General features: G+C 41.2%; 1 protein-coding gene across 3 annotated transcripts in view; it reads right to left on the bottom strand.

The window, feature by feature from the left end:
• Positions 1-19,702, bottom strand: part of LOC131972829 (transcription factor Maf-like) — a 105,260-nt gene that overhangs the window by 26,161 nt on the left and 59,397 nt on the right. For 2 of the 3 annotated variants that reach the window (XM_059334568.1, XR_009394508.1), the window contains one exon: positions 14,495-14,565. In XM_059334568.1, the coding sequence (XP_059190551.1) occupies positions 14,538-14,565 (28 nt within the window). In that variant the 3' untranslated portion in view covers positions 14,495-14,537. Of the gene's footprint in view, positions 1-14,494; positions 14,566-16,336; positions 16,397-19,702 lie in introns of those variants that run through there. The other variant, XM_059334567.1, reaches the window with a different exon arrangement.

The following is a 19,702-nucleotide window of genomic DNA, read 5'->3' as shown; positions in this document are numbered from 1 at the left end:
AACAACACAAACAAATCACACTGCGGTGCGTCCCGCTGTTTTCAGGTGAGTGTGTGTTTGTGAGTGTGATATGCTGTAAAGTGGGGTGCATACATGACTGTGTTTTCTGATATGATCATACACCATATAACCTACTATATCTTGCTTGGCTGCAATCCATATTGACCTCCCTTTCTCAGCCTCCCTCGCTAAAGGCTTTTCATGGTGCATATACAGTTCTCTGCTCTTCTGCACAGTTCTGTGTATGATGATTAAAAGGATACATCAGGCTTCAGCACATTTATTTTTGTTGTGTGATTCCAAGGCTGATTTAATGCAAAACTAGTGTCCACCATAAAGCCACCATAATATTTTAAAGTGAAGTCAACTTTAGGAGCAGAGGGAAAGTGCAAATTTTTTTTGGCTTTTTTGTTGTTGGTGGTGGTGTATTTATCTTCACATAATCTCGAAACCCATCATCTATCAGTCTGATGACGATTTGGCCTCTTGTGGCAAAGGTCAATATTTCTGTGGTTCTGATGGAAACTGTTTAGAAAAGGGTAGGCACTTTAAAAAAAAAAAATACTTGGCAGGTGATTGGACGCACTTTCATTTATCAGGGGCTGCAGAGGCCACTCAAAATCTTCTTTTCCATTGACAAAATCCTTCAGCCTTTCTTTGCACTTCTTCTTATAAAGAAATGCTCTCCACTTCTGATACAACTGAGGCTATTGCAGCATCTACACTAACCTCTACAGGAGGTGCTATTATTGCTTTAAGCAACAGTCACATGCATAACTGCCAGGAGTTAAATTTGATCCCATACAGGTTAAGGTGTGAACAATTGTCACCATTTTCATTGGCACACAGCAATCTAGAAGTGACAATAACATTTGACTCAAAACACAACATGTCTCAGAATTATAAGTGCAGGATTCTGGGATAGGTAGGAAATGACTTCCAGCTAATTGGACAAAGTACGTGTGTACACCATGAAAACAAATTTCAAGAAATAACCGTAACAGCCTTAAAGGCATTGAATATCACACACTAATGATATTCTGTACAGCAGAGTGAGAGTGTGTGAGGAGGAAATTTCCCTTTAATCTTCTTCATGGCTACATCATCTTTTATTGGTGGACAAAGTGAATCTCAGCCTCGGCCTCGTAGAAATGACAATTGATTTGCAGGTTATTTCCTGCTTCCTGTGAGCTAATTGAAATAAAGTGGGACGGTAGACTCCGGCTCTGCAGCATCTATCAATACTGCAGTTGTACAGTAGAGAGAGCCTTGTGCCTACTGCTGTGCCTTAACCAGTCCCACAGAATATTTGTTTCATTGTTTGCCTCATCAACATGCCTATATTGTATGCAAGGCTGTGCTACCTGCTGTATAAGCCACCTTTTAATGACTGGAAGTAAGCAAAATAAGGCACAATGTATGGCTTATTATGCGTACATGCTCTGCATGTGTGCATTTTTGTGCCTACATGTGTTTTTCTGCTGCTTGTGCCTGTAAAGTGTCTATAGTCAAAGTAGAGTTTAGCTACACATTGAAATATTTATCTCACTCATAATGTAATATATGAAACCTTATAGTATTGGGATTATATTAGGGGAGAGGAGAATTATGGGTAATTGAGTACATGTCTTCAAAGTAGGAAATATGAATCCAGACGCCTTTACAAAAATGAATTTCTCATCACAAATGTAATCCCACACCCCCTTTACCCTCCAACACACACACACAAAAACATGCTCACACACACACATACTGATTAGGGCATAACGCCTTTTCTCATCAATTTAATTATGGTAAACATACTATAGATAAATATACAGTATCCAGCAGTGCACATCTGTCCAGGCGTATGTACAGCAGGAGAGCGGGAAGGAAAGAACCCGTTACTTATGTATGGAAAGCAGCAGAAGAATAAGTGTTGACGTGTGTGCGTGCGTGTATGTGCAAGCTCAGGAGCTGCGTTTTATTTACTTATAATGTCCCAGCTGTCGTGAGCAGCTGGATTTTACACAGATTAAACTGGTGAGTGTATGGAACTACATGTACAGTACAGTGTGCTCCCTTTGAGATAATTCACTGGAGGAATTTTTCCCGAACAAAAATATTTTCTTACACTCACCCAAGACCTGACATTTCACATGTGCCAGGCTACAGAGAGACTCTTATTTTTTATTTTGTGCAAATGCTTTTTGTCCATGCTTTGTTGTTTTTTGGTTGTAACACCATATGGTAGGCCAAAGCAAAATTTAATTCAAAACTACATTTTTAAAAACTGCCATTTAGTAAAAGAAATGATTTACCTTTAAATGCCTTTAAACAATAGTTCCCATCTCCGCTGCTTTTCTCTCACACCACAGTAATGATTTCAGCCAGTGTCTTCCAATGGTCTAATCAAACTCTCGTTAGACTGCAAGATACACTGAATCATCATTAAATCTATCTGCATATTACCTGTGCTGCTACAATTAGCTATGAATATCATTTGAATCTCATTTAAATTCCTCCTATGAATCTCAATTAAACAAAGAGATTCAAACAAACAGGCATAGCATTGGAATGTGGATGTGTACACACACACACACACACACACACACACACACACACACATGCTGCACCTGCTGTTATCATTGCTGTTGTTTTAAATGTGTTCAGTTTAATTAATTTGTTTTGATACTCAAGACAAATCCTTTACAAATCCTCATGTGGTAATTAACAATTATCGTACATTTAATAAGCACACTGAGATAATGAAACAATTAGAGAGAAACAAGCTGTTTAAAGATTGAAGCAGCGCTTTGAACTAGTGTATATGCTTTAATTGTCTTTCAGTGGCTTCCGACTTCAATGAGCTCGTGGATCATAACAAATGTCCTCACAGCTTACAAATCAAACACCCTTCAAAGCAGAATTACAAACCAATAAATTATTACTTGTAGAAAATCTAAGCTTTCAACGGCGCTTTAATACCAAAACACAAACACACGCTCCTCCACACACACACATCGCCTTTCTCTCTGGTGTTATCACAGGGGCCAATTAGCGGGCCCCGGCTTTCTGCTAAGGCATGTGTCAGGGGACCTATAGGGAGCCTGCGAGGCTGTGAGAGGCCTCAGGGTAGCAGGAGAATTATCACTCTTTTCATCTCTCCGTCTCTTAAGCATCCTTGCATACACATATCCACTATCTGCTCGGAGCGAGCGCATTCCCTTTCTTTCTCTCTCCTTCCCTCTCTGCTCGTCTCACTGTACGCGGGCCTCCACAACAGCAAACAAAGGACGATCCTGAACAGTGCAGTATGCAAATACTTAAAAATAATTTACTCAGGTACGGTGGCCAAATTGGACAAGGTTCAATAAACATATGCATAACCTCCACGTATAGATGAATAAGTCGATGGAGTTTACTCGTAACCTTTGATCCCTCTGAACTGTACAAGCGGGGCAACTTTATGTGTGTGTGCACTTTAGGTAACAGAAAGGCCAAGTCATCACAAAACATGCTGATCAAAATGTGCATCTATGTTGCACTCTGTGACGCGACTATTAGTGATGGAGTGTTCAGGGAGACCTGGCAGATTGTTGGAGCATGTGTTGAGCTGAACTGAATGTGTGTGTCTGTGTGTTTTTGCCAAGAGTTTTATCCCTATCACATCCTTCCCACCCCCTCATCCTTCTTTCTTTCCTCTCATCCCTATGTGGCCCCCCGCTGAGTGCCTGGTAGGTGGCTCTTCCACACACACGCGCATAAACACACACACAAAGACAAAAACACACAGTAAGCCCTCCACAAGCTGCAGATAGCTGTAGATCCCTCTCTCTCTGCTCCACACCACAGGGAGGAGAGAGGAAGTGGATGACAGGAGAGGAAGAGGAGAAAAGGGGGGGGGGGTGGCAGAACAGAATGAGTGGACACCTGTCTTCTGTCAAGCCTCTGTCTACCTGTCTGTCTGCTACACTGTGGGCTGAGATGTCTTTCTTTCTGGCAGGTGGCTGAAGACTTTGAGTCAGTACAACAAGCTGAAACGTTGTTGAACGAGACTCAATCTTCCATCTGAGGGGAATAATTAAGACACAGGCAGAGAAAATAAAAAGGTTTTGGTTATGGGTGAGGAAAGTCATCATGGCTGTAATAACAGTTACAATACATCTGTTAGTGTCTATCTGTTAAGATGTCCATACAGGTTTTTTTGTTTGTTTTCTTTTTTTCCCCAGTGTGTGTATTTGTGTGTGTGACGTCGGCGGGGATCGAGACAGCAGAGTGGAGGCAGTAGATAAGATAAGTGCTCTTTATTTCTGACAGAGCCATTTAGCTGTGGATGAAGAGAAGAGAGGAGGAGAGGACAGGGAGGAGAGAATTATAGTTATGGAGCTGTCGGAGGTTTGGGAGTGTTGAATGAAATTAGGGCCGGAGGAGCAGAGGGAAACAAAGGTGGAGAGGGAGAGAGAGGGAGGCGTCTGCGTGACCTTGCAGTCACAGAAACAGACAGATGAGGGGGGAGAACCTGTTTCCTCTAAATCATGTGCTGTGCTGTTTTTTTTTCTCTCACTGTAACTCAGTTAACATGTCAGCCTACAGGCCACTTGCTGTAGCTCCCTTCTTCTCAGCTCACATCTCTGAATCAGTGTCTTCCTCACTTTTATTCCCCAAAATGATGGAGGACATACCTGTGTTTTAGTGCTAAATTGTACCCCCCCCCCCCCCCCCCCCCCCTTCCCCCCCCCCCCCCCTTCCCCCCCACACACACACATACACAGAGTAACAGAATCTGTTTCTTTGTCATATATTTGCTTATATTGAGGTATCAAACTGTCATAGACCTCCTGTGTCTCATGCCATTTTCTTCTCTCCCCTTCTGTTCCTTGTATGAAGAGAAAGTATTTATTTTCATTTATCAAAGCCTTTTACCCCTGAGAGTGAGAAAAATTGCAGTGTTTGCAATACTCAGTGTGTGTGTGTGTGTGTGTGTGTGTGTGTGTCACGGGGATGTGGAGCAATGCCCGGGGTTATTATGAAGAGACTGAGATGCGACAGGAGATTCCTCTGATTGGGAATAAAACACCATCTTATCTATTTAAATAAACCCCACTGCAACTTCATCCACACACACACACACACACACACACACTATAAATAAGAAGCCATATACAGAATGACACAAGAAAGTGGAGACATTCACTGAATCACACACAGAAAAAAGTGCAAAAGCCGGCAAATCTATGCATGTAAACAAACACAAGAGCAAATTCACAAAGGGATTTGTAGTAATTAAATTGCAATGATCACCCTATTTTAGCTTTCACTTTGAAGATGAAAAAATAGCGAGGAAAAACAGTCCTAATGGAACATGAAAAGAACATCCAATTATTCAAAAGGGACTAGTTACTGTAGGAATAAAAAATAACATAAACAAATAAAAAAAGGTTTCCTGCAGTCAGCAGAATAACGCAGAGGAATAATTCATTCATCAAAGCTAAAACTAAATCATCCTATACTATGATTTTGAATCGCCGGTAGATTGCCGGTGAGCTGTACTGTCATAAACCAATCAGCTGTGATCACCCTGGCCTCTGAGACTAACCTGCTGACCTTTGACCTCTGGCAGACCAGAAGAGCAGAACCTGTACTTGACCTGTGACCTTGTGGCATCTTTAATAAGCAGCTCGCCTCCCCTGCAGGAACGCACAACTACGCATATGTCAATAAGACAAGAGACATGCAAAAGATGGATGCAGCAGAGCCATGTGTGTGTGTGTGTGTGTGTGTGTGTGTGAGACAGTAAATAGTGAGAAGAGAAACTGTGATGTATGTTGGTCGTGCAGTCTGAGTCTGCAGATGTTCACCCCAGGTGGTCTGACGCTAATAACATTCCACTTTTTACAGGCCCTTTAATTCACTCGAGATAAAGCCACATAAAATATACAGTATAGAACAGAGTGATGCACCATCGAAACAAACACAGTATCAGGGAATAGATTTTCAAATATGCTTTATTTTTGGGTGTATTCTATTTAAAATGCATTCTGATTTAGCTATTTTAGACTTAATATATATTTTATAAATATGTAGCTAAAGCACTGATTCTTAAATTTTTCACACTAAAGAACTGAAGTAAAGGCGTAATTGAGATTGCTGCCCCCATGCACATTTTGTTATCAGTAATCTATTTATTGCAGCTGCTGTGTGACTTTTTGTGATGCTTTTATCCATTCAATGTATCTTTTGTATATATAATAATAGATGGCAGACCTGACAAAGCCTGTGGCCAAATTTCAGATTCATGCAATTACATCCTGTGCAAAATAAAACAAGGATTATCAACAATGTATACAAGTATCCTTGTCTGTGTGATCAACTCTTTTCGGTTTGCATTTTGTGACAATTATTATACTGTAGTTTTATGTTTTAGGGGTTGTAGAAACATTTATTGTGATGGGTTCACCACCATTTAAAAAAATAACTTGTACATGTGTATTTGAAAAGAAGAGAGAGAGGGTGTACTTTCAGCCCATGTGTCCCCTTTTCTGCCTTAATCTGTACAGACGGGACGTTGTGTTCATACATGCCAGAAGTGAGCATGTCCGCACCACTTTCCCATTTTTGCTCCTCCCTTCCCTGGTGTCTCCTCCCTTTCTCCCCCTTTTCTGTCCCCATAGACTTTGAACTGGAGCAGATGAGAAAGAGCGAGAGGGGGAGATGAGGACGATGCTGCATGCTTTTTACGTCACATGTGTATAGAAGGGAAAAAAACTTGATACATCAGAGATTTGGAGGATGGTGGTAACTTCTTCAGGGAGTAAATCAAAAGAAATCCACCCCATAAGCCCCAGGCACTCCCATCTGTTACATTTTTTAAATGGAAATAATCAATAAAAATACCCAAATCCTACATAGAAATGTGTCTGTGACCCTACTGACCATAAAGTAACAGATAAGTAAGTGCTAAAAATTCATTTCCATAATGTACGCTAAAAATTAAAAGCTAAAACCTTGAAACATTCTTCACAGAAAAAAAACATATCACAAAGCATACAGCTTACTTAAGTGATATTACTAGAAAGCAAGTAGACAGCAAAGATCAGAGAGAATGTAGAGACTTGCACTGTCTGTCCTCTCTACTGGAGAAAATGAAAGATTTTCCCATGCTTGGCGATACTTCACATACCACAAAAAACACACACTCGCAGTCTCAGTGTTGACTTTGTATTCTCGTGCTGTTAACATGAAGACAATTTATTTCTCTCTCCAGAATAGCTGCTCCTCTCGCAGACATTTGCTTTTATAATTATAGCTCTGGTAAGCCGGCGGACAGCAGGGTCATGCCTCTGTTGAACACAGCATTACACACACATGCTCGGCTATTAATTTAAAATATAGTAACTCTTTAAACACACCCCCTCAAAGATGTGCTGCTTTCTGATCTTTTGTTATCACTGCAGCAGGAAACCTGACTGACTGAACTTCTCTCAGTGGTCACATTGTAAACACAACTAGAGTCAGTTAGTGGCCGCTGTCTTTAATAAATGAGAGAGAAGAAACCACAGTTTGTCTCCTTCCCACTCCTCTCTTCTTCTTCTCTCTTCTTCCAGCCCATTAAAACCGTTTTCCCCCTCTTTTTTCTGTCTTTTTATCATGAATCTTTAATCAGCCTTTTCAAGCGATTTGGCCGGCTGAGACTCTGCAGACCACTGACCCGGGCTGCTGAAACACACATTCTGATGTAACTTACACAGATGCTGCACAGGTTAGACCCCAGACCTCTCTAAGCTTGGTGTCTGATCAGCAACTAAAGCTCACACCATGTGAGTTATGTCTCAATTTCTGTGCCAGCAGGTCAAAAAGACAAGAAAAGTCTGGTGGAATTCAAACCCTGCATCATTACAATATTTCCATCTACATTCTGACAAAAATAAAGGATGCTGTTAATTAAAATCCAGCATTGTTTGGTATCTGGAGTAGCTGCATGCAGAGCCATCAGTGTGTTTGCTCTCCTGTTTAGACTGAGAGGAAATCCATCAGCAGGAACCCAAGAGAGAGAGAAAGGGAGAGAGCGAGTGAGGTGACGTTGTGTATGTTCGGTCTCTGCATCTCTTTCTTTGTCATGACACAAATGCATTTGCTTGTGCAGGCGTGCACTCAGCTGCACACATGAACACACACACACACACACACCTCCACCAGTAAATAAAGCAGTGCAGTCAGGTCACAATCACAGTAAACCACACAAACGACTACCATCTGTCTCTTTGTCTCTGCCTGTAGGAGTCAATGAGCCTCACTGGCAACAGTTCATACTACACTGCCCAAACACAATAACATTCAACATCACGCTTAAAAAAATGAAAGAATAAAATATCTGTGAAGGGGTACAGGCTATTCATTATTCCTCTCCCTCTCTCTTATCACTCTCTCGTTTCCTCTTTGCCCGACTCCGTCCCTCCTTCTCTTCCTGTAAATGAGTGATTTATCAGCCTTAATTGCTGGCAGTGGTTCATGTGGTCATGTGACCGCAACATGACAGCATGTGATAAATACACCCTGAAAATTAAACCCTGCTTTGCAAACAGAAACACGCATTGCTTCACATTGCATCTGCAGAGCAGGAGTGTATTCCGATGCTGACAAAAATAGAATTGGTCTAATAAAAGCAGCGCTTGAAAAACAAAATCTCAGCTCACGATGTGCTTTAAAAGCAAAATGTTGTCATAATAAAAGACATTTATCAAAGTGAGGCAAAGGGCAAAAGTGAAAAATGTACAATCAATAATGATAGACCAAGTAAATCTATTGTTATAAGGTGTAACACTACAGTGCCCCATAAACACTGAATGAACACACACACATACACACACAGCCTACAGTGGAATCTATCAATGTGTTTCCTCCTCTCAGTGTTCAGCAGCAGGATGCTGACTGAAGGGCCTGCAGTGCTCAGTTCATGCATCTTATTGTTACATGGAGCCAGTTCTCAACCACTGACCTTTTTATTCACCGCGCTATACATTGTTAAAATAATGTATGAGGTGTCTCAGCCAAAGCCACTTCATTGTGTTACACATAACAGAGGTGTGTGTGTGTGTGTGTGTGTGTGTGTGTGTGTGTGTGAGAGAGAGAGAGAGAGGCTTGCATGGACTTGTGCAAAAAAAAAAGAAAAAAAGAATATGAACCCGCAGGAGCAAATACATGACCAGATACCAGACAAAAGAAAAGCATTTAAAAAAAAATCAACAATGTTTGTGTGTGTTTTGACCTGCGAGTGAAAGTCGTACATTTAAGTATAATTCTGCATGTTGTGGCTGATGAAAGTAGTGCTGTGTACTGTATGTTCTGGCAACATCCTTGTGTTGTTTATGGACCGGCAGTAAAACACATTTATTGCTGCGCATTTGCTGCTGTCATGTGACAAATGCTTTTTCTAAATGTAAAGTCATCTTGGGTTTTGTGGGTTCAAAATTGTAAAACAGGAAAACGAATTAAAATAAATAAAACCAAATTAAAATAAAGACTATCAGCACTAGAATTGTACAGGCAACCACATGAAAATAAAAAGACAAAAGTTGATGTTTTGGAAGATTTTACTTTGATCCTGATTTTTAATCGAAGTAAATCCATTCATAGTATTTTATTCAATTAAGTAAAATCAAACTAGTGCAGCTGATGAAGCTTAGAGTTAGATTTTAACAAGGAAAAGAGAGAATCTTTTCTAAATAGTTATTAAAAAACCTGTTCTCAGGCTGCCGAGCACGCGCTTACATAAATTAAAACATAATGTATTTGAACCTTCATTCTTCCAGTTTAAACACACTTTTACTAATAAACTAGTAAGTAAGTGTTTTAGCCAGAAAACAACTTTTTATTGTCTTTTCTGCAACCATAATTAACTTTCCCCCTTAAAAAACTATTACCCTCAATATTTAAATTGCAATCCACTAATAAGCTACTTAGACTCAAACCTGATCTCTGTTTTGTTGTCTCTATAAGCTCATATAAACATAATTTATCCATAGTGTTGTGCGCTGTGATCCGCCACCATTTTGCCACCACGCTAATCTCTTTTTCTGATGAAACGCAGAATTCAGGAGACAGAATGAGAGGGACAGACAGAGAGGAGGGACGGAGGCAGACAGTAGATAGAGAAGCATGGAGCCAATCTTAGTGTCTACCTGACAGACTGTCTGTCTACCTGCAACATGTCAAACATTTGACCTCTGCAGGAGTTGCACTTATAATGGGACAGGATGATTTCACAGAAGCATCTATTGGGAAACTAAGTGTGTGCACTGCTTGTGTGTATTGTATATTTTTGCAGGTTTGCATATTGCATATATGAATGCTTGTGTATAAACAGGTAGCAGGAGGGAGGGACAGCAAAGTGACTCCAGCACCTCTGCACCTTCCCTTCCTCCTCCTTATTTATTTGTCTGTATTAGTTAGCTCCTTCTCAGCACTTAAAATTAATGTCATCCAGCAGAAAATAGAGGCTGAAAGCTCAAATTCAGCACTTTCCCAGCAGCCCGGTTATTTATCAAGCTAACAAGGAGAAGATGCATCCCGTTTCAGCCGGGCCCAGGAAATATGTGCCATTAAAGCCCAGAGCTAGTGTTTGAGAGCCAGGGAATGAAAGTGAGGGTGTCAGGGAGAGGGGATGGACGGCATCGCCAGCAATATGGATGCAGAGAGACCAGCAGACACATTTATATAAGGGACAATAGATATACTCGAGTAGAAGCATGAGAAGCGAGAGGAAACACACTGTCTACCAACAGCGCAGCCACAATACAGATTCTGCATGTGCTGCATGTGTGTATATGAAGTGCTGATTCGCTCATGGCTATAAAAGACGATCCTTTAGGGGATACAGAAGACATAGTTTGGAGCTTTGAATAAATCATGTGCTGCCAGAGTGAGCTTAGCACTAATTTTCTCTTTAGGAGCCGGGTGTTGAAACACGTCCCGAGGAATGTTAGTATTGTGCCGTGTTAACATCTCTATAGCATCAGGAGCTAACGCCTGAGTGTTGGAATTCAATTAGACACTGGGTGCAACGCTAAGCAGCTAGCATTGGGCGGTCACCGCAGGGAAGACAGAGGAGGGGACATGTGTGTGTGTGTGTGTGTGTGTGTGTGTTTGTGAGTGTGTGAAGGGAAGGAGGCTGTGGGCAAGAGGAAGGCCCTGGGCTGCAGTGATTCAGGGGAATACATTATATCACACTAACCTCCGGCTGATCACAAGTTCCTCTCTCAATCACGCTGTGAACACACAGTCACCACCTGAGGACAGCGGTGGCTCTGAGGCACACACACACACACACACACACACACACACACACACACACACACACACACACACACACACACAAAGGAAACAGTGGTAACAGCTTTACAACTAATTATGTTTGAATAAAATCACACAATCTGAGCTTAAACAACTAACCTATCAGAGAGAAAATTGTATATTAACATAAGTTGAAAAGAGGAGCGCTGATGTTTGGAGGTTTGGCTCGAGGCTGCAGCTTTCTCCTCAAGTATCATCTACCCTGTGGTTCAGAAGAAACACATAACACATTTTTTAAAAACAACCCAAATCTAAACACAGTTTTTCTGCGTTCAGTTTGTGTATCTTTACAACTGCACTGAGTGAAATTTATTTCCTTTTTCTTATTTCTAATCCAGACCCCACTTCTACTAGCCTCCTCTCTTTTCAGACCAGGCCTAATAATGAGCATACATCCTGTTCATATCCTCCCTGTCATTAGGATTTTCTGGATTGAGGGATGACGTCTGTGTCACTATCAAGACTGTAACAGTGTAACGAGTCTCACACTGCGCAGCTAGTAGTTATATATATCCCAGCCAGTAAATGGATGGCGAAGTGTGTCAAACTGTGGATGGAGCAAATCCTTGTTGCTGCAGAATACAAATGACGCCAACACAGCTACAGTGTTTTATAAGTGACAGTTCAATGTTTGAATTACGGGTGGGTGATGCATCAATGTTTATTGTTTATCATCCAAAATCATATTGTGGAATTTTGCTTTAATATCATGAACAGTTTTGTTGACTACATTGATAATATATTCAGTCAGATTTTGTCCCCAGAGTATTTTGTGAGAAGCTGAAAATGCTCCAGTTTGTTTCCCATAAACATTAACAAACCTTAATAGATATACTTTAATACCTGCCTGTTTGATATTTATATTATTTATGCCATATACAAAGCTTTGATACTATGCAATCTAACGGAAAAAGCTTTTTTAAGGTGTAAACAGCTCATGTTTGCACACAAGCACTTAAATATTTGTTCCTTTCTTCCTCCCTCTTGCACACCTTGATGTGTCTGCGCGCATGTGTCCTTCCTCCTCTGCCGTGTCTACAAAAACCTGACCTGCCTGCTGTCAGCCACAGAGGCACCTTGCATCCCTGCGCCCCCTCCCCCTCGAGTGGCCGACTCACCCCGTCACCATGAGGGGAAGACGAGTAGGAGGAGGAGGAGGAGGAGGGATGACGGGGGATAACGGGGGGGAAAGAGGGGAAAAGTGGGGGGTTGGGGTAGTGAGAGGTGCAGGGGGGAAGGATCGCGGAGGCTTGGTGGGTGGGGGCTCTGAAGCTTCCTCTAATGTGCCCTCTCTACTCCCCTGCCTGTGACCTCAGAGCTCCTGACAGCCAGAAAGTGCTGAAGCATGCAGGTGTCCTAACGCTGCAGCCACACACACACACACACACATACGACCGCATGAACACGTGCTCTGCTCACGCACACACATAGACGCAGGTGTCCTACCTTAGCAGCCTGCATTCTGTCATTTTTTAACTCTTGCATCACCTCTATCCTCACAGTCTCAATATGTTACACATGAAATCGTGCATGATGCTGCACCACGCGTGCTGTCTATTTATAATTGGTCAACAGTATGAAAAATGGGCAGTGATGGAGTGCATATCAAAGGCAAAACAAGCATGTGCTTAACAATGCTGAGCACATGAGGAAAGTAGAGTATTCTGTCTGCTGCACAGTAAAATTAGCCGATGCTGATGCTGTAGTTTCCTCTGTCCAGCCTCTCTACTGTACAGTGTAAAACCTGAGGTGTCCAGAGAGTGTCCTGTCCTGTGTGTGTGTGTGTGTGTGTGTGTGTGTGTGTGTGTGTGTGTGGGAGGGGGGTTAGGGTTAGAGAGTTGTATTACAGTGGTGATGAGTCGCCTGGCTGCGAGGCTGATACCTCAGCAGCACCCAGCATTGACCAGGCCTTTAAATAAAGCCTTCGATCCTCCAGCAGCAGAGAAGGTCACCGCCTGCCTCTGGTTACCCTGCCTGTCTGTCTGCATCCATGGCCAGGAGCCCTCCTGCCATCCCTTCCTCCCTTCCCTTGCCTCCTCACTTCCTCCTGTTCTCTCACCCTGGCGTGCACGTCTGCATTTTAATCCAGGTGTCCTCAATCTCTTAACTCCTTCCCTAACGTTGCCTGAATTCCTTCCTTTCCAGCTATTTTCTGACTGCAAAAAAGCTAGCCCTCGATTTCCCTCCTTCACTCCATCATCCTCCGCCGTCCTCTGCAATCCCACCATCCGTCCATCTGCGTGTCAGCCAGAAATAAAAAATAACGTACAGTGTTTGTCTCTGCAGAGGGAGCTAGGAGAGTGAAGGAGGTCAAAGGGTCAAGGCAAAAGTTTGGGCCTCCTCCCATGAGTATTGCACATGTCGTCCTCCTGTCAATCAAGCAGCACTGTCAGAGCCCCAAAACAGAAAACTGCATAACATCACACACAAAGGTTGAGAGTGTGTTTGATAGAGATAAATATAGAGTGAAAATAAAAATGCATTTAATAATGAAATGCTCCCATGTGTCTGCTATCCCAAATGAGTGCTTCCTTATTAAATGAAATCAATACAAATAAGTGGTTTGTGGTTTTGATTTCACTCAGAAGACTCACTTCATGTCTGAGGCATTACACAAACCTATGTCAGATTTATAAAGATATTTACAATATCAAAATGTCACAGGGCGATAGATTTAAGGCTCCTTTTTTTTTTTTAAAGTGCAGCAATTCGGTTCAGAATTAACACCATGCTGTATATTCGTATTGTGGAATATCTCAAATGTGTTGCTTAGATGCAACCCATCTCTTTGTTTTTAAATATAAAGTGAACTTTTTGGAGTATTAACTTGAATCAAAAAGATTAATAGCAGGTTCTTTTGCGCATAAACAAATTTTTTTTAATATTAATTAAAAAATATATAAATACCAACATTAATTCTGACAACATCATTGTACTAAACAAAATATTATTAAAAGCTAAGTGTGAACATTATTTTCTGTATTTTGATAAACATGAAGCAGCATGACATTTCAATCATCAGCAACACTAAAGCTTTCAATGTAGTTTATATTGTAATATATTGTATTTTGGCATTTGTTTGAAATATTTTAACAATGTTAATGTATTGAATTAATTTATGTAGTAAAGTAAAGGAGCGTCAAAGATTAACAGGAGGAGTTACCTCAGACTCCAGGGTGGAGGGACGGGGAAGACACAGCTCTCTTTCACAGATGGAGGAATTTTCTTGACGTCCTGCAAGGACAGGAAACAGAAATGTATTATAATACCAATAATACTGGAAACTCTGCTGCAGACATAACACACTTTGAACATTAAGTATGACCATGAATATAAGAGAAAAGAGACATAAAGCAGAGGGCAAAGATAAAGTTACAAATAACTGTGGACAGAGAGAAATATTAGCTCTTTTAGAGAACCAGTGCAGCTTCAACATAACAATACATTTGTGGCATTATTTTTTCTTTTTCTAAAATTGACCTATAAGTTGAATAAATAAAATGCAATCAAGCATTTGGAATTCTAATAATATTTAAATTCAAGACAAACCATTCAAACTGTTAAAAATAATTAAGCATATAAGCATATATGAACTAAGATATACACATATATAAAGCAGCACTAAATTAAACAACTAACACAAAAACGACTAAATTTAAATGCTTAGTCAAATTACTAATCAGATATCAGTTATATTATTTGAATTTAAGATTTAATTTGTAATTTGACTAATTCTCATGAATACATTTCCTGTACATAATTTTCCAAAAGATGGATTCAGATGCACATGCACGCTTCCAAACATGCATAAACACACAAACGCACACACTCTACACAGTGTTTCAAAATGCAAAACCAATATGCATAAAAATTACATCCTGAATAAATTTCAGGTTGTAACATCATGTTATAATGTTTGATAATACATCATCATTTTATTACCACCCCACCCTTCATTAAAAAAACTTTTGAGCGCATTATTTTGAAAAGAAATGAAATTAAGCAGGCAGGTCATTCGGTTAGTGACGATCATGTCTGACAGCAGGATATTGACACGTTTGTGGGAGAATATAATATGTACACACATGTGAGCATTACTGTATATGAACACATGCCAAAACCTGCTTTAAAACCCAAATGAACGAATCATCCTGAAAAACGTTTCGCTGGGCTTCAGTGGAATGAAATGAGGCGAAGGAGCGACAAAGTATACTAATGCGGCCCAATCCATCTTTAAGCAACAATGAGAGCCATTCATTTCCCTGTAATCCGATTCACACTGGGGCCAAATGGACTCTGACCCATTCAGCTACATAGGAGCTCCTGGTGACAGACCTACAGCAGAGACAAGTCTGCCGTCACCTGAAAAATGCTCTGGAACATTAACATGGACAGAGCAGAATCTCACATGTACCTACATTGTTGAGACTTTACAGTTTCAGCCCCATAGAAATCAATCTGCACATAATTACACACATCTATAGGTGAAGACAAACACAGAGCAGACACAGGGGAACATTCACACACACACACGCACACGCGCACACGTGCACACACACACACACACACACACACACACACACACACACACACACACACACATACACACACGTAGACATGTATACATTCTCCCACACATGCAGACACTCACTGCGCACGCACACTTGCACACACACGTGTCTACTCTGTGTGCACTCTTGCAAACTCAAACAAGCGCACAAACACACACACACACACACACACACACACACACACACACACACAGGGCTTGATACAGGGGAAGTGAGGTCCATGTGCAGAACAGAGGGCTGCTACATGGCAGCACTGTGTGGGGTCAAGGCCTTTCCCAGGTACAAATGAAAGGGAGAGGGGAGACTTTGGAAGAGCTGAACAACACTGTGGGTCACCTTGCCTGGCAAAGAGATCAATGTCTGTTTGACTGGCTGAGAGACAGAGAGATAGAGAAAGAGAGAGAGAGACTGACTGCAGTAGAAGGGTAAATCACCTCTCTCGCTTCATTGAGATGCAGGTAAAACACGGGGTCGGGCTCGGCTCCAGCTCCACCCTGCATAACACAAACATGCACACACACACACACACACACACAAGCATTCGCATAATGCACTCAAACACCCCCCTGCCTCACCACGTCCGCTGTGGTCCAAAACACACCACTCCACTGACTCTGTGCCCTGCAACTCAACTCACAGTTGAAAACACTGTTGAAAACATCAACACAGCCTCAGCTATGTTTATCTGTGAGTCATAATATTGTGATCACATATAATTAAATCATAATTAGCTTTCATCTATTGCCCTTTAGTGATGCATTCTGAGGAGAGCTTCTTATACGATGCAAATGCAAATCTAGGGTTTGAATTCTGCTGCAACATACACAAGCACACAAGACACATTACATGTGGCTATATACACATTCTCTACAGCCGAGCATTTACAGTAATCTCAATTCAAAACCAGACTATAGGATTGGATTCAGACAATCACATTACCTCCTCTCTGCCCATGCTTCTATTTGCTGGTAAAAATCACCGTGTAAAGCCAATAAGATACATACACAGGCACAAGCCTTCTTTACAGCTGCTGCATTCTTACCACATGCACAGCCGCGACAGGAGGGGACAAGTTAAATTATTAGGGTTTCAAATAAATGACACATAACTCAGGACACTGCAAGACAGAGAGAGAGGGAGAGAGGAGCTCTGGCATTGCAGGTCTAGATGATGGACGGACCACAGAGGAACATAAATGCAGCTGATTTAAATCAATTTAAATGTAAATGTTTATCGCGTGGAGTGATGCAGATGCGGATTGAGTGGAAGAGATTGAAATTGTTTCCTCTTTTGAATGCGAATATGTTTTAAACCCTTTGATGGGGGGGGGGGGGGGGGGGGGTGGGTAAGGCGTGGGTAAGGGAGCGCTTACAGGGAAGGAAGGAAAATACACAAAACTGTTGTGTGACAATGAGATATGGTGCTTTAAAAAATATTTTTTAGTAATAGAAAATAAATTGTTTTTTATTCAGTGATAGCCCTCATGAAATGATAACATAACGGATTGTATATATTATTGTTACTGACACCTTTAGGTAATCATACTTTTTTATGTTGCGTTTCAAGAAATAAACTGTTTATTCTATAATAATATGTATATATTATATATAAACTGCCTATTATAACATTAATAAATCAAAATAAAGGAACTATTGGAGCAACTTGAGGCTGCTCTTAAATATATATGTGTATTAATGTGAAGGAAAAAAATGAATGTCTGAATTTTTTGCACGTTTGGCCTCTTAAGTTTTTCTGTGTTAAGTGAGACATTATTTGTTTTACTTGCATTTATTTAAACTTCCTTTTGATTGACATAAAAAGCTACATGCCTCACAGTGTCATGATAAAATGACTCATTCCTATAGATTTAATGCACTCTGTTAAAGCACACATACACCCTTCCTCCACAAGGTCAAATAAAAGACAATGCTGCCTGGTTATTGAGCACTCACACAAATAGACACTAAAAAGTGTGCACATGCTTTGTCCTATTAATTCTGAGGCATTAAAGTGAAGTACATGATGATGATTCAAATGTCAATACTGATAAATTTCAAAGTGATTTCCCATAGTTGACCTGAAAGAGAGAGTCCAATATTGTGACAACAGACAACTACATTATCTTTAATAACCTAATCATTGGACATACTGCAAATGATCACAGTGCAGGAGTCAATATGGTGGGCCGGAGAACAGAATTACAGTTCATACTGATAAGATTAATAATGTGGTGAGTCTGTGTGCTCCATGAACACACTTTTTCAAAGTGTGCGAGTGAAAGAGAGGAATAAAAAGGCAGAGAAAGAAGTAGTGAATCTGGTGAGAAATGAGGAGGAAGCGCTGAAATATTGTTTCCTGTGCCTTCTGTCCTCCTTCAACACAGGAAGTGAATCAGTGTGTCTGAATCCTCTTGCCCCTTGGTGTGTCTAGAAGTCAAACAGACACACACACACACACACACACACACACACACACACACACACGTGGAATCACATCCCACACAATTTCCACCCCTACAATGATCAGCACTTTTCCACTTTATCATTGAATACCGGAGCAAAAACACTGGAAACCTACGAGGCGTGCCACAAAGCAGACCTCCCGTCTGTCACATAACATTCCAGGTAAAAGCTAAAATCCTGAGACTCCGCAGAAAACTCAACTAACCCTATCTGCCTCTCAGAAGAAAGCAAGGGGCGCTGTGAAAGAAGTATAGCATCTCCAGTTCTAGGTTATAACACAAATGTAATTAAATAGCACACTATATTGACCTAATCAGATAGGAAGGCCATAAATTAGTGGACACATGCTCACTAAAAGGCCCTCTCCTCTCAGCTAGGACGCATCTCTGATCGTTTATCATCTGAAAGGAGCAGGAAGGCAGCCAGCATCTCCCTCTTTTTCTCTCTCTCTCTCTGTTGCTCTTTCGCTCTATCTCTCTCTCTCACTCACTTTTAATCACAGAGAAAATCATTCCTCCAAGGCACGAGAGGATCATGCTCTCCCATCTTGTCCCTCACTCTGGGCTTTCATAGGAGCTAATGCGAGCCAGGTGACTCTGTGTGTGTGTATGTGTGTGTGTGTGTGTGTGTGTGTGTGTGTGTGTGCGTGTGTGTGTGTGAGTGAATGACACTGTTGTACAGGTGAGCTAATACAGAGTATGCACAGTCTTTGTCTTCAACTTCATTGCTGTGGTGTCTTTTAAAGTTCAATGAGCCACACACACATATGAAAAAACAACTCCTCCTTATGTTCACACACACAGCACATGCAGATGTCCTGCAGTGGAAAAATATAACACCACCTACACACACACACACACACACACACAAACGCACACAAATACACACACACAAAGCATGTGCACTGTGGTGGCAGTGACCTTGCATGGCAGCCTAACCCAGACCGGGTGCAGCTTTTATCTCATCCACACTGCTGTTTAGGATGCACTGAGTTCATCAGGCTGCTTTGAGGAGCAGACACACTCTGCAGGCCACATTCAGTCCAGACCACAGGCAGGATTAAAGCTACTGGAGTCAGTCGCTACAAAACCAAATTGCTCCGAGTGCCTCCTGTGGCTTCTGCCTTTTTACTCTTATCAGCGTTTATGTCAGAGTCAAATAAAGGAACTTTACACTGACGCGAAAGTTGTGGATTGCCTAAATACCTCGCGTGTCATAACAACAGCGAAACATTTACTAGAATAATATTATTATAAGAACCAATTAGTCTAAGTAGAAATCTGGCAATTTTAATCACGTCGCTGCGAAAAGCAGTATAAAGTTTCTTTTCACACGAAA

This window comes from Centropristis striata, chromosome 6, assembly GCF_030273125.1.
Source record: "Centropristis striata isolate RG_2023a ecotype Rhode Island chromosome 6, C.striata_1.0, whole genome shotgun sequence".
In the NCBI taxonomy this organism is placed as follows: Eukaryota; Metazoa; Chordata; class Actinopteri; order Perciformes; family Serranidae; genus Centropristis; species Centropristis striata.
This window is presented reverse-complemented; position numbering and strand designations above follow the sequence as displayed.